General features: G+C 45.4%; 1 protein-coding gene across 1 annotated transcript in view; it reads right to left on the reverse strand.

Annotated features, from left to right (window-relative positions):
* LOC147707338 (ribonuclease H1-like) overlaps positions 1-3,282 on the reverse strand; it is a 685,720-nt gene extending 682,438 nt beyond the window's left edge. The window contains exons 1-2 of the mRNA XM_086926381.1: positions 3,006-3,282; positions 794-873 (exon numbers count right to left, since the gene is read on the reverse strand). Coding sequence (XP_086782507.1) covers positions 794-846 — 53 coding nt within the window. The 5' untranslated portion in view covers positions 847-873; positions 3,006-3,282. The remainder of the gene's footprint in view (positions 1-793; positions 874-3,005) is intronic.
* Positions 3,283-16,643: the final 13,361 nt, after the last annotated feature.

Consider the following 16,643-nt stretch of genomic DNA (forward strand, 5'->3'; position numbering starts at 1 on the left):
ACCCCAGCCCGCTGTCGTTGGTGCCCTGCATTTGCAATGCAATAGGTCTCGCTTTTAAGCCAGTCTGAACTAATGGCATTGTAAGTGACAATGCCTTTTATTTGTGTCTTTGCTTTTAAAACATAAATAAAATGCACTGTCATATCCAATGCCAATAGCTTAAACTTGTGTTAAGGAGAGACTTATTGTATTGCAAATGCTTGTTAAAGGTTTTCAAGTACACAACTTTCACCCTACACCCCAGAGGGCTGTTACAACCTTTCAGTCGTTTACAACTCACCAGGCCCCTTCCTACTTTCCAACCGAGTAATCTGATGGAAGAAAGTTTTTTTTTCATGGCAAGGTCTCTTCAGTAGCTGCAAGATCTCCATGGCTCTTCATTGTCAGTTTCAACTTTAGATTGAAATATCCCAGTTACCTTCTTCCTACATATATGGTACTTAAACGTCACAAAAACTGTTCAATATTGCAGTCCTTCTTTTGTAATGTATCGCCAATGTTTGTGAGGCTTCGGCCCCTAGAACACAATAGTAACTTTAGCCACTAGTAACAGCAGCAGACACCCAAAGTTGAGGATGACTAGGATACAGTCACAGTAAAGTCCCTAGCTTTAACGGCTGCCCTTAATTGGCTTAAGCAATTTCTTGAAGTAATTTGAGCCAACATGAATTAGTTTGGCTCAGGAACGAGAATATTTGGTTCATGATTAAAACTTAAGTCGCAAATATGTTGTGTTCTGAAACAAAAATGGAAGCAGCACCATTACCGGAGACATATTTCAAACCTCACTCACCAACTATGATAGACACCGGGATTCCTGCCATTTCTCACAGCATAGTACGACATCTTTTCTTCAAAGGAAAAGCAGGTTAACTAGAAAAAAATTAAGAGGAAATCAAAAAGTGATTCTCCACGTTAAACCTACAAGAAAAACGTACATGATCAGCATTAATTGAAAGAATAAAAAGGACAACATCAACATTTTAAATGCATTTTTTGTACTTGTTAATGCGTGAAAGTAATGCTAATGTAAAGTACAGAAAGCATGCAACGTTGGGAGTGTTAAAGAGAAAGTATTTATATTTTAAATCTTGGTACGTAATACAATGGGAAAGAGCATATTTCAAAACAAAAATTGGCCAATACAGTTAGCCAGTTGATTGTACCCAAAATACCAACACCAAAACCATTAGGCGAAAGAAAAGTAGGCCAACCAGCTTAACTCAGAAATTACAAAAAGGTGACACTGACCCAGGACACGAAGGAATAGCGGCCGTACTCACCGATCTGGACGACTACAATGGTACACCTTAAACTACAAGAACCCCCAAAATACCAGGATTTCACAAATAAGGAACTTTACATTTAACTAAGTTCTGACTGGGGAACAAGTTTTTCGGTCAAAAGACTGTCTCCATTTTCCCAAGTAGTGATAAAATCCGGAGATAAGGGGGCAAGTATGCTGCATGACTGGGACAAGGCGGTATAAAACGGAAGCAATAAACTATGGTATATGGCCCAACATTTATCTTTTGAGGAAGAAAAAGTAGCACGACCGCGATTGCGGGACGAATCTCCCCGTCTAGTCCATCTTAACACGTGGTCAAGATTTCGATCGAATAGTTGCAAAAGTTACATGCAGCAGATTAACAAAGAAAAAGACGAGCAACGTTGAGGTAGGTGGGAACATAATCGATAGCTTACGTCTGCAAGCGGGCGGAGAGGACTCTACGACAGAGCCACTAAAACTACCCAACCCACCTGAAACGTGCCGCTTCTATTGCGTATTCAAAATGGCAGCTCCAAAATATCCAGCTCTGCAAGACTACAGCTAACACGTGCCGGGAGCAGATACCGTTAGGAATTAAGTATATCTGCAACCGTCCCTATTCAGGAACGATCAAATAAATTTCACCGAAAGTAGAGTATTCAAATGTATCTTCCGTTTAAAATGTTCTCCACTCAAATACAAATCTGCGAAAATCTACGCCCCCCAGCAAAATCGCCCTTTTATCGTTGACAAATGTTGACACGCCAGGATTACCAATCCTGCCGCAATTGCTACTGCAGTCCATGTTCACGTGCAATTTGTTAAAAAAAAATCAGCCTTAATTCTTAAATGCAGCGTTCTCCTTTGATTTGGCTTTTCCAAGTAATATTGCAAACCGTTGCGTGTAAAACGCATTTATTTATTTTTTTACCGCAAGGCACTGACAGCGACATCGATAACACGGAGCCACTTAACTACCCTTTTTTGGACACTACCATTCTACAAAACGCCAAGGGCGCCATTCCTAGTCACGCAGCTCACAAAAATATATTCTTAGCTAGCAGAAACGCCCTAACTACAAATAGAATATTAATGTCAAGAAGTGCCAGGCGCGCAACACCTATTGGACTCACCGGGCTTCAGCAGCAGCCCCCCCCCCCCCCCAGTCGTGTGTGGAAGCCCGGGATGAGACAGATCCCGGGCACACACAGAGCCGCAACCGAACGTTTCACAGGTCTTTAAAAGACCATGTGAATGTTAACTATGCCTTGCAGTAGTTTCACCCCCTTTAAGAGCCCCTGCAGCTGCACTCTGCCTAATGATTAAAGGTTCAGCCCCCCCCCCCCCCCCCCCGAAATTTGGCTCTAGTTGCGCCTCTGAGAAGTGCAACTACATAACTGAAACAGATCACCAAGCATGTTAACACAACTACTATAATAGAAGGGAAGGTGGAGCCAAATACTAGGGAAGGCCAACTCGTTCTACGAACCCCCCCGGTTTTTAATAACAAAAATATATTTTTTCAGCATAAACGTTATATTTTCCGTCTTCATTTTTTAACTCTCGTAAAAGCAATTGAATTATATCGCATAACAAGCCACCTGTACCCGTTGTCCGCGCCCTCAAATACCGCAATCTTTTCACTTAAAAATCAAACGGGCGCTTAACATTCGGTACTAAAACGACATTAACAGTTAAATACTCTTTTCCCTCCGAACTAGGAGCGTTGACCAACCCCAAGTACGCCGGTGTGATACTACTCCAACTCTCCGTCCTGCAGCTTCAGTCAACAAAGGAAGATTCTGAGGATAGCGGGGATTATCATAACTAACTAAAAGGGCGTGGACAGACAAGACGTCCCTCCTTCCGTCTCAAGGAATGCGAATCCTGCCAGCCCCGCCCTGTGAACGTGCCAATGAAACGAAACTTGGCTCGTGTTGGTAGCGTACGTCCTCGCACTTTTCGTGAAGTACGTGCAATCTTAAGTGAAAGAGTCGAGAGTTCGTTTGCTCGCTAGCTCTAAATCTCAGTTTTATATATAGCGTGGACATTAAACAAATGTGTTGCTTTGCAAAATAAATAGTTCATTATATAAGGTATTTATTAAAATACCCAACGGTATTGGGTCGTTTACAATAGAGAACATATGGAAGTAAGTAAGTAAGTAAAATATCTTTATTCGATTGTTTACATATAACAATCATAAAAGTACATTTCGTAAACATTTGACACAAAATATAATTGTAAAAAGGAGTATTTCCACATGGAAACGGACACAAGCGGAATTACAGGTTTAAAAGAGATAAAAATACGATATAAGTTAAAAAGATATACCTATCAGTAACAAAATGAATTACCCTTCCATACTTTTTCTAAATTTAACTGCTAATTTTAAAAAACTACATACATACATGGTGCAGTCACTATTTAGCATTTGAAGGTAATAAAGTGCTAGTCTGATTTGTGCAAAATACAGCTGTTTGAGTAGAGGTTTTAAAAACAGATTTCGAGGAACTGTATAATACGAGCAAAAGAATAAAAAGTGTGCCAGATCTTGCGGAGACTTATTGTCGCAGCCGCAAGCTGGCAACACTTGTCCTCTATGTGCCCCACTTGGTACAGCTAACAATAAGTGAATCATATCAAATCGAAACCTTGTCAACAAAATGCGTTCATAGCCCGACAGAGGCCAAGCTAGATAAGGTTCCATATGTAGACAGGTTTTTGTCAGAGCGTGCAATCTCACACTATTTTTCTTATACTCTCTCTCCTCCCTCGCCAGGTACCTGGATAACATAAAATTGTTCTTCACATAAGTTACATCAGTTTTAGTTATTTTCTCAGGGGCTAGGAAGAGGTCCAACCGGCCTCATTCAAGGAGACATCTTCTGACGTATTTTATCCACGGGATCTTGTACCTCCCTTCCCACTCAAATGCTTCTTGCAAGATATTTCTGGTGAGCGGTATGTCTGTGTTTAACCAGCTATTTAGCTAGCACAGCAAGGGGTTTACAGCTATCCTGTCACTTAAATAGGGCATACCAAGTTCTTCGTGAACAGAGAAGTTTGCCGTACCCCTGGGGAGCCTTAAGACTTGCTTTAAAAAGTTATTTTCAATGACCTCGAGGTCGTCTAAGGGTACGGAGCCCCATATTTCGCTCCCATAACATGCGACTGCAGTGCTCTTGGCTTGGTATAGCTTCAAAACGGCAGCCACCGGGCAGTTTCCCATTTTCCTTGCAAAATCTATTATTGCCGCGTAGCCCGCACTACCTCACCCTTTTTCTTTTGTATTGCTGGTCCCCACGTTAATTTGTAGTCAAAAAGGACACCGAGGTACGAAAAAGTCTTGGTTGTCGGTATTTCTTCGCCATTTACTGAGTGGGGGTATATTTTTTTTGGCCCTAAGCCTGTCGACATAGTAAAAGATTTCAAATTATTGATGCTCAGGCCTCGGGAGTTCATGAAATCAAAAAATGAATCTAACAAGGTTTGAAGACCAATCGCGGTTCTGGAGATTAGGACGGCGGCGTCCGCGTATAGCAGGAAGGGCACGCCCTTCCTTCCTATATATGGATAGTCTGTACCGGTTTTTAATAAGTGCTCTTCCAGTTCGTTAATATAAAGGTTAAAAAGAAACGGGGCTAAAATGCACCCCTGCCTGACACGCCGGTTTATCCTAAAGTCCCTGGTTACTTTCATGTCTTGGGTGTATGTAACCGGGACCCTCATGTGCGCCCCGCACTTGGGCGCGAACTGACCATGTGTGACCCCCCCACTTCTCTCCACAGCCCCGCATTCCTCGATATGGACCGGACTGGAAAAGTATAGCTGTGACGAAGAGGAGGATGGGCCCTTTAACTGGACCGAAGGTCTGATGGAGGAGGAGGAGTCGGGACATAGGATAAAAGGCGGATCCGATAAGCACCAGGGGTGTTACTACACCGGAGGAGCGGTCAGTGAGGAGCAGAGCGGAGTGGCGGGAAGCAGCGAGGACGAGTGGAGAAGCGGAGGACGGGAGAACAGCGAGAACGAGTGGAGAAGCGGAGGACGGGAGAACAGCGAGGACGAGTGGAGAAGCGGAGGACGTGAGAACAGCGAGGACGAGTGGAGAAGCTGAGGACGAGGAGTCGGGAGGAAGGAGTGGAGCGACAGCGGACGGTGGATTAGCGAAGCCAGCCTAGCGGAGGAGGAAGAACCACCGACCCCGGACAGGAGAGTGGATCCGAAAGCTGGGGAAGCCTCTGATACCCACGAGCAGTCGGGAGGACAAGACGAGAGAGCAGAGGACGAAAAGGACACGCCCGGAGGCCAACACCACGATCCGCCCAGCCGTACGCCAGGAGGGGTACCGCTAACAGAGGTGCGTAACCGCTTTCTGGGCTGGTTTAAAAAGAGAGCTCGACGCTTAACTTAGTTAGTGATTCACTCCGTAGTATAAACCCGGGTTACCTGCACAACACATCCCCTCCGTGTTTCCTTAAGGTTGAGTCCCCAACTTGTATGTAATTGCACTGGGTGTTTCCCCCACGGCCCCTACCTTGTGAAAGTGTTGAAAACTACTCCTGTCAACTGATACCCGCCTCTCTTCTATTTCCCCTTTTTGGTGCCCGCGAGGGTGGACAGCACGGAGCCTCCGGAGCCACGCAGGAGGAGGAGTCCCGTCCGGAGAAGGGAGGAGGGAGTGCTCCGAAAGACCCGGTGAGAGCATAGCAGATCACCCCGACGAGGAGCAGCACGAAAAACATGTACAGATTCCTTGTATGAGCGAATAAACCCTGGCATAACAAAGACACAACTCCTGCCTTTTCCTAGTCCCGCAGTTACAGTGTAACGGACGTTTGCTCCTGTGTCCGAGTGGAGGTCGGCCAAAAAATTAATAAGGTTTTGCTCCACTCCCATTTTTTGCAGGACCTCCCAGAGCCTGCCTCTGTCAACGCAATCAAAAGCGGATGATAAGTCCATAAAGGCCATATAAATGGTCCCTTTTCTAGCCATAGTGTATTTGCCGTTTATTAGATACAGGTTCAGACATTGAGTTATCGTTGAGTGGCCTGGTCTGAACCCGTATTGTGTTGGCGACAGTATATTGTTTTCATTAGCCCATGCTACCAGCCTATTTAAGATAATACCCCCCACCACCTTAGCAACTGAATTAATCAACAAAATAGGTCTGTAACATACTGCGCTGCTTCGGTCGCCCTTCTTGAATACAGGCACTATGGTCGAGGACCCCCAGGACTTTGGGCAGCCAATTGATACTCCAGCATTTATTACTGCGGTAAGAACTGGGGCCCATAAATGGATATTTGATTTAAATAAATCAGGAGGAAGGCCGTCAGGGCCAGGAGCCTTATTACAAGTTAGACCCCGAATCCCCTTTTCTACCTCCCCCACTGTAAAGCACAACAAATCTTCATCAGAAATTTTAAAATCAGATTCCGCTTGTGACTCAACACTTTTAAAAATTGTACTGTAATGAGATACCCACTCATCCTCTGGTATGTTAGTTCCAAGCGTAGGGTTGCTGGGATCATCAAACAGAGGCTTATTTATGATGTTCCAAAACTTAGAGCTATTTCACAGGATTGCGGGGTCACACAGAGATTCCCAAATGCCTGCTTTCACTTCTTTTTTCCGAGCTGCCAAGGCTGCCTTATATTTGGTTCTCAAAGTCTTTATAAGGACAGGATCTCTTGGGATAGCCTTTAATGCTTTTTTGAGATTTCGTCCGGCCTTTGAGCATGCTTGGTCAAACCATCTTGGTTGGTATTCATATTGACCCTTCGCTGGTATGGTTAGCAATTGACCAACTCTGTCAACCACAACGGAAAAGGCGTTTAAGGTCGTTTCATGCGAGGTAGTAGGAGAGACGCAAAGACCAAGTTCTTGGCCACAGCTGGTATTAATTGAGCTGTACAAAGTGTCACTATTAACCTTTGACCATTTCAAGCGTCGGTTTCCGTTTATTGGTTTTAAAGAACCGCAATCATTCCGCGACTTCCGGTGTTCAAAGATACCTCCTCTAACTACAATAGAGATAGGATTGTGGTCACTAAAGATGCTTGTTTGGATTTCAAAGTCAGTGGCTAAGTCAACAAGATCTCTGGAAAGTCAAATGTGGTCTATGTAGGAACCGTGACCGGAGCCTTTGTACGTGGGAACGTCAAAGATATGGGAGCCCGCCGACATGGACATTGCAACAGTTAGGTTCCTGTCATCAGTTAGATTATTGACGTAAGTGCCACGCGTCGAGTGGTCAAAATGGAAACCAGACCTGTTATTGCATCCTATGAGGCCATATAGGTGTCGTTTCAGGGTTGCCACATGGATGCGCGTTAAAATCTCCAGCAATGAGGGTATTTCGGGGCAAACTTGCTGCTTTGGCTTTTAAGAAGTTGTGTAAATGGAGGATATTACACTCCCTGTATGAAAGTACAGCATTATAAAAGTTAATGAGGGTGAGTGCCCTTTTACCTCTCCTAAGCACCAGGGCTTGAATATGTCTGTTATCAGATTCTCTATTTGAAACCTGCCGGATGATAATTGCGAGGCTGATGTAAATTGCCATACCCCCCTTTGATCTTCCGCTATTCGACAGGACTGCCGGTTGAAAGAAACTTTGAAAGCCCTCGATGTGTACATTTACATCTTCCAGCCATGTTTCTTGGAAACCCAGAACAGTATATTTCTTTATGTATGCCACCCATGTTGGGTCCTTTGCCTTGGCGGCCAGACCGGCTACATTCCAGGATAAAAGTTTTATAATGCAAGGTGATATGTGGTCTGGGCCTGCTACCTGTACCGTATTAGTGGGTGAAGATATAGCTTGACCACCTCGATCTGTCATTGTGTCTGCTTGCACTTCGCTGGTGGAGAGTAGAGGGTTTACGTCACTGAGGACTGGGCTATAAACTTGGATGGCAGAATGTAGTGAGGTGAGCCCATTTAGTGACAGCATGCTCTCTGGGTGATTTACTGGTAGAACTGCCTTACGTGTTTCGTCTAACACTTGGATTGAAATTTGTCTACATACTGAAATAGTGCTTTCTGTTTTGTTGGAATGTACTGCCCTAATTGGGGACTCAGAAAGGGTAGGAGGGGGCAAGAGTGCGATTTGTCAGTCGATCTCATCCAGATAATCTGGGGCATAAAAAGCGTCAAATCTGTTTGAGATGGGAACCCCGTATTGCATATTTGGATGATGTGGTTATGAGTAGTGCTGCTGTTGTGTATGAGATAAAAACTCCCTTCTCTCTTGATGTTTTATGGGATAGTTATTTGGCCTACTCATCCATAAAGGTTCCTGCCTATGGTTTGTATAGTCCGTTGAGATGGCCTGGCCATAGGGCCATGGGACTTCCCTTGGTTGGTAATGAGCCACTGGCTCAAGCATGCCCCCCTGACCGTAGATTGACTGTGGTTTTATTATATTTTGGCCAGGGATATTAGAGGGGTAAAAGTAGCTCAGGTCCATAGTGCGGATAAGACTGTTTGTCACGCCGCTTTTCCAACTGCTAATAAAGCTAGCTGCACGACTGTCTCCGAAGTTTACCACAATGCAGTCACCCTCAGTCGATTTGAATCTAGTTCCCACCCAGTCTACCCTTCTCACGTGAGAAATATGGCCATTTATATGTTGGAGGATCGGTCTATGTGTGGGCAGCCAATGGCTCACCTTATTTTTTAATTCCACTTGAGATTCTGTCCTCTCACCAACTAATTTAGGTACACCGATCATAACGATGGTGTTCGGACTAGATTCAGGAGGGAGATTTATGTGAAGTGGTTTTTTGACTACCACCGGTTTTAACAATTTATCCCCTGCTAAATTTGTGGGTATACTCGGGTTTGGGGTTTTAATTTGACTCACTGACTCTATATGAGTTCTAACTAGTTTGACCGGGGAGCTCTCGGCAGCCCATTCACTTTCCTCATTTTCTTTGTCAGGTAGAATTTGGGCGCTACTCGAGGTTGCGGCCACTATGTGAGGTGGATTGACGTCTGCGTCTAGCTTTATTATAGGTTTGTTGGGGACTTTTTCTTCCTGGTAATTTGGCAAAATTTGTTTGATGGCACTATTTTGTGTGGCTTTCTTTACCCGTGCTTTTTTGTTACTGGTTGGAACAAGGGAACTGCTTGCAGGTACAAAAGTGGAGGTTGATTTTGGTGCTTTCAATATTTTGAGCATGGTGGAAGATGCATCGTTTTGGGCCCTCTCAAATTTCCCTAATGCCTTCTCGATGTTAATAACTCTCTCACTGATGGGCAGCAAGAGAGACCTGACTAGGGTTTCTAAATCACCCATGAGTGATTTATTATTTATCAGTATGTGATCTGTCTGATTTGTTTGATGTATGAGCGTGTTTGTGTGCACTGTCTGCTTTTCACTCGATAGTGGACCTGGGTCTTGGCTGGTTGTAGATGGGCATAAGTTTGCTGTTTTGGAAGCAAGGTTAGCCAGTCTAAAAGTAGACCAGATATCCTTGGCTGAATGATTTTGTTTAGCCTTAGGTCGATGGATTTTTCTGGCTAAAGATGTTATTTTACTTTTTGTTCCACGAAGCCGAATTATATTTTTTGTAACTAGACTTATTTCAGGGGCAGATTGTGTTATGGGTATTAGATCTCCCAAAGGTGTGGCCCTTGGTTCTAGAGGGGCTATGGGCGAAAGACATGTATTAATGCCATTTTCGCTAAGCAACATAAGACTGTTGTCCCTGCTGTTACCTGTAGAGGGTAGAAACACATCTGTTGGTGTGTTATCTCTAGTATGAGGGCTAGGGAGCCCCGTAAACGACAGCATTAAAATGGACTCTTGGGAATTCATTGTGTTGTCCACAGTGTTGACGTTTTTGGTGGTATGTAAGGAGAGATCCGGAAAACACAGGTCTGGAGTTAATGAAAGGCGTCTTTCTGTATCTTGTATGGCATCCGCCACTACACTGATCGTTTTCTGAAGCATTAGGTCGATAGCAGTTATTGTAGGAAGTGGTGTATTGGAGGCACTTTTTGTTCTTGTCGTAGATCTCGTGGCCACAGGGGTCTTTCTAGTTTTAGACATCCTTTATCTTGGTTTTTGAGTATAACAAGTAGTAAAGTACCCCTTGATTAGCAACTAGGCTGGAAAATAAGCAAAAATCACCTTAGTTGTTTTACGCAGCGCAAAGTGTAAGGGGGGTGGCCCGCCCCGTCCTCCTCGGTCCCCTGAGGGCCACAGAGGGCCCGCCCTTTGCCCAGGCTTCGCCCGGCGTCCCGCGAGACGGGTCCGACGGCGATTTAAAGCGCCACCTGGCGCTCGCTGATGACGCTGGACCCCAGCAAGGGCTTCTGGGTATTGTAGTTTGTAGCCCCTCGCCGGTCTCCTCCTGGCGGCCCCGCTGTTGTTGGGATCACGAGCGGTCGGCTGCTAAAGACTGGCGGGTGGGTCCAGGCAGTGACAAGGTTTAGAGCAGCGCGGTTTTGGCCAAGCGTTTAGGATGCAGTAGATGGGGCACAAAGCAGTTCAAGAAAGGAACTAGGAGCGTTAACCAACCCAAAGTACGCCGGTGTGATACTCCAACTCTCCGTCCTGCAGCTTCAGTCAACAAAGGAAGATTCTGAGGATAGCGGGGATTATCATAACTAACTAAAAGGGCGTGGACAGACAAGACGTCCCTCCTTCCATCTCAAGGAATGCGAATCCTGCCAGCCCCGCCCTGTGAACGTGCCAATGAAACGAAACTTAGCTCGTGTTGGTAGCGTACGTCCTCGCACTTTTCGTGAAGTATGTGCAAATTAAGTGAAAGAGTCGAGAGTTAGTTTGCTCGCTAGCTCTAAATCCCAGTTTTATATATAGCGTGGACATTACACAAATGTGTTGCTTTGCAAAATAAATAGTTCATTATATAAGGTATTTATTAAAATACCCAACGGTATTGGGTCGTTTACAATAGAGAGCATATGCGAGTACTAATCTTGCTTGCATGATGCAATAAAATCAGCTAATATGTGTTGTTAATGTGATGTGGACTAATGCACAGCTTAATTATAAACAAACGCAATTTAAATGTGCCTATTGTACACGTTTTGTGCCAGAAAGTCGTTGGAGATGTAAGTATAAAGCGCATTTATGTGGCTTATTTGCTAGGTAACAACTAATAGGGAAATATTAGAATGGTGGGAGGTAAACAGAAGGGTTTCATTACCACAATTAACATGAGTTTGTATTTGTTTCTATGATAGTTCCAAAATGTGGCTTGTGAGGCCTACACAGAAAATGGCCACTCTGATTCACTGCGAGCGAGTATTGGTCTGCACATGTGCATCCGAAGCCTGCAAGCGCGAGTGAGCTGACTGTGCTTGATTGGGAGGTTCAAGGACGCCTTTGCCCCGGAACCTCGGATGGATGCCAAGCATGGACGATGAAATGCTCAGAGCCTGAGAACTTTTCCCTATGTTTCAAGTGAAGGAATCGCCTAGGCCACAGACTGTCCTAAACAAAGCCCCTTTATTTTTCTGCTGATTCATCGTGAAAAACATACTGTAATGATGAGGAAGTGCTCATCTACCACAAATTTGTCCAATCAGAACTCGAATTGGTGATGTTAGTTACTTTTTAGATAGATTAAGTTAGGAAATAGTGTATAAAAAACCCTGATTTTGCTTAGAAGGGGTCGATCTTTCGATTTCCTCTGGAGATGTTGTCGGACTGAAGATCGATTCTTGGATGTAAGAACTTTTTGTTTTATTTGTTTTTCTTTATAGGACTGTTAGGATAAGATGAGGGTGTTAGCTAGGGATGTTAGGAGAGAATGAATTTGGAACTATCTGTTCTTTGCTAAACTTCTTACTGAACTTTTAAATAAATGTCTATTTCTGAGCTTTAAAATAAATGATCATTTTGAAAATAAAGTTAAAGGATTCTTATTGAATAAAGAAATAAATGAATGCCTAAATGTCGGACATACTAAAAGTTTGCTTTGAATAAAAATTAGATAAATGGAGAATTAAAAGCTGGTCTTTGGTTTTTCCTACGCCTGGTTTTCGTTCTAGCAGATCCATTGCCATTATGGTGGTGTGTCTGATTAAATGGTGTTTAAAAAGGAACCATGGTAAATTGCTTTACATTGCAGGTGTAAATAAAATAGTTAAATAGGTTTAGACACTCCGCCAATGTTATAGTAGGACTCCTGGTTTGTTGGCCAAATCTGTGAAGCCGAATTAAATGAACAGAGTAAGTGTGCAGTGTAATGGGCCCTACTGTTGAATGAATGTGTGTTCTGAGGATTCGGGGAAATGGCCATGTTAATTTAGAATATATTTTTGGAGTCCCGCTGTAGCATACACATCTAAGAAGAGGACATGCCCCACTATATCAGTGCATACTATTTTCTATATACATTATTTATTCACTCTGATCTTTATGTGATTGCCTCTAGTTATGCTACATTAAGGTGGCACATTATGTCCATGTTCAATAGTAAATAATGCCCTTCAGCATGGTGTAAAGGGCATTTGATCTACCCAAAGTTACCCAACCTTTCCTGGAGAGAAAGCAACAACAACATTTTGATTATGTTTATTAAAAATTCAAAACCTGTAGCCACCAGTTTGGGATACATTAAGGTAAATGACCTCCTGCTGGTTTAGACAGTTGAACAGATATTTCTGGCTCGCCCAGGCCTCGAAACATCATAAAAATGTTACTAAACATGTAGGTCTAGAAACTTGGATAATCTGCTCGACCTAACTGAACTGTACATGACCCATAAACTGGTCTCATTATGTCATCCTAGCCAAATACTTTATTTTGCAGAGCCACATTTTTCTTCCTTATCGCATATCAGACCACCTTCCAATATGTGAGTTCAGCATTCCAGCTATACACAAAAAGTATTTGGTTTGATTTGATAAACTATAGGTTTGCTCCATGCATACTTAAAACATGACCCCTGACTTGCCTCATAGTTCACTAATAGCATTGCCAACATGGCAGGCACAGGAATGTTTCTCAGTTAATGTATAACACTCACTTTTCATAAATATATTACTAAAGCATGAACTGGTAGTTCACTATCATTCACAGACAGCACATTTTTAATTGAAATGGCCAAAAATGATCCCACTAACATGCAGTTTTACTTGTAAAGCTATATAGTGTAGGAACAATATTCTGTGAAAATTGGGTTTCAGCAAACATATTTATCATTCACACATCAAGTAACATGTTCAGATTGATTTTCATCCCATTAACATAGTTGTATTATCACACAGAATTACAAAGCAAGTGCTTTCATAGCTACTGACATTTTATCTGAAGTGTTTGTACTGTTCATTTTTTTAGCTATTTAAATGTATGTTAGACTAAAACATGCCATCTCGCAGCCTTTTATGTCACAGTTTTTGTACATTATGTTTGTTATACAGTTCACTTTATAAAATCCTCGAACTTTGCAGTTTCAGAGAAAGAAAATTAATTGTAGATGTATACTGACTTTTGACCTCTGTCTCTGAACACAGAATAAATATGAAAAGAAACAAATAAGATTTCAAGGCATCTTTAATGCTCCTTTACTTTGTGACTGATCAGAACACCTGTTGTTTTTCAGCTTGCCATAAGAAACGAGTCAGCCGTAAATATAGCTTGCCCTGATAACATCTGATTCTCCATAGCAAATGTGTGAGTAGATTTGTTGAGACTCGTCACCACAACCGTCAATTGACTTTAAACCTGAAAAATGTAACGAGGCAGAGCAGATGCTGTGGGCAACAGACTCACACCTAATGTCAGGATATGAGGGACCCACAACTTGTCTTAAGTTTCACAGTACTAGAGTGTGTATCCGGGACTCTACATTTATTTCAGAATTGGAAGTCCAATCTACCAATCAAAAAGAATTAAAGAGCAAAGCAGCAGTTTCTGGGCGTTGGCGGAGGGGATACGTTCATCCAATTAAATGTTAAATTGATGGCGGTAGACTTGTCATCTTTTTTTTTTTAAAACACATCTTATTAGTTGAGTGGCACATATCAAGCAGCACCCTGTAACCCAGAGGCAACTGCACAATCATTACAACAAATTCACATTTGCCCTTAACTGTTCGGTTCAAAGTCTGTCAGCCCCCCAGGAATATCTGCCACCAAAACAATAGCATATGGAAAACCCCTGTAGCGATCGCTACCATCAGCAAGACACAAGGTAGAGGATTTCGAATATCCTGTCCATGGCGGAAAAACTACAAGTCCCAGAAGGCCATCCGGCGCTGGGGGTTGGCTCAGTGGGAGGACGTGATATAAGCGCTGTTAGACGGACCGGGAGGGTCGGCCGAGGTTACGGGGAGAGGTCTCCAGGGAGAGCCGTCTCCAACGACTGTACAGACAAGTAACTTCCCCCCCACAGACGGACACCACACAAGGTTGAAGGTTAACGAGACTTTATATGCAATTCTTAGGTTACGATGATATGATACAAGGAGGTCTGGACTCAGGGGTCCCCTCGATTCTAGTCTCTGGTTTGGGGAAAGGGTAGCGGGACAGTCTTGTTACCAATGAGTGAAAAATAGCTCTCAATCCTCGAGCTCGGCGTTCTAGATGATCGGGCCGCGGCGGAGCCAGGCAGGTCCCGAGATGGACGAAGGAAAACGACGGTCCGCGGCGGAGCCTGCAGGTCCCGGTGAAGATGACGGTTACAACGGTCCGCGGCCACGCCAGCAGGTCCCGACGACGATGAAGGTGATGAAGGTTGCGAAGGCTGTGGCAGCGCCAACAGGCAGGACGATGGTGCACAGGACAGAGCTATGGCAGCGCCAGTAGTCTGTCTAGGATGAGTTCCTCTTTACGTCTCTCGACTCCAAGATACAACTGCCTTCCTGCTCTGGAGCTGCCCCAGTTATAGGGCTGGCGTGCTTTGATGTCCGGACCCTCGCACTTGGAGGTCGGGAGGTCCGGGATGAGGGAGTCCAGACACCCAGTAGGGGGGTGGAGCCAGCGCCCGGGGAGGCGATGGGCGAGCGGCACTTGGTGGGGGAGAGCCATCGGCACCTCTTTCTCCCATTGACTTGCCAAGTAGCCCGCTCACCTCCTGGGTGGAGGGTGGTGCCGGAATGTCTGAGGCCGGGCCAGGCCCAGGGTTGAGGTCGATCGGGGGCCAGGCGGCCTCGTGGTGGAGTGTCCAAGATGGCGCCCCAGGCTGGGCGCGTGGGCCGGCAGTGGATCGGACCCACGAGGTCGACAGGCTCGAGGGCAGGGGTCCCTGAGGGGACGGAGGACGTGCAATGGTGGTGTGTGGTACTTGCGGGACTGGACTCAGGCCTGGTTGGGCCGGGGGAGAGCGGCCCTTCATGTGGCCTGTCCAACATGCGTCCCCCCCAGCTGAAGGCGGGGAGAGTTACCCATCCTCTTGGGGACTCTCCTCGTCGAGGCGGAAAAACCGGGACAGGCCATCCGCGTTGGCGTGATCTGGCCCAGGCCGGTGTTCGACTGTGAAGTCCATACCTTGCAAGGAGATGGACCAGCGTAGCAACTTTGGGTTCTCCCCCCGCATATGCATCAGCCATTGCAGGGGTCGGTGGTCGGTCTGCACCCGAAAGTGGGTGCCGAAAAGGTAGGGCCGGAGCTTCTTGAGGGCCCATACCACCGCGAAGGCTTCCCTCTCTATGGTGCTCCAGCGTTGCTCCCGTGGTAGGAGTCTCCGGCTGATGAAGGCCACCGGTTGATCAAGGCCTTCGGTGTTCACTTGAGACAGGACTGCCCCAATGCCCTGGTCGGAGGCGTCCGTCTGGACGACGAACTCCCGGCTGTAGTCTGGGGCCTGGAGCACAGGGGCGGAACACATGGCGGTCTTCAATTGTTCAAATGCAGTTTGACACTCTGGGGTCCAGGTGACTTTCTTGGGCTGGTTCTTTGACGTGAGTTCTGTGAGGGGCCCCACTATGGTACCATAGTCTTTCACGAACCTTCGGTAGTAGCCCGTGAGGCCCAGGAAGGCTCGTACCTCGGTTTGGGTGATGGGGGGCTGCCAGGCCTGGATGGCGGCAATTTTCGGCTGTAGAGGGGCCACTAGGCCGCTTCCCACCTGGTGTCCGAGGTAGGTTACAGACCCTTGCCCAATTTGACACTTGCTGGCCTTGATCGTGAGGCCAGCTCGCTGAAGGGCTTGCAGCACTGCTCGGAGGTGGTGGAGGTGCTCGGTCCAATGGTGGCTGTATACAGCGATGTCGTCTAGGTAGGCGGCGCTGAATCCTTCGAGCCCCGCCAGGACCTGATTGACGAGCCGTTGGAATGTTGCTGGGGCATTCTTCATGCCGAAGGGCATGACCGTGAAATGGTAATGGCCATCGGGGGTGGAGAAGGCAGAACGTTCTTGCGCCCGGGGTGTGAGGCCGATCTGCCA

This window comes from Lissotriton vulgaris, chromosome 6 (genome assembly GCF_964263255.1).
Source record: "Lissotriton vulgaris chromosome 6, aLisVul1.2, whole genome shotgun sequence".
Lineage (NCBI taxonomy): Eukaryota > Metazoa > Chordata > Amphibia > Caudata > Salamandridae > Lissotriton > Lissotriton vulgaris.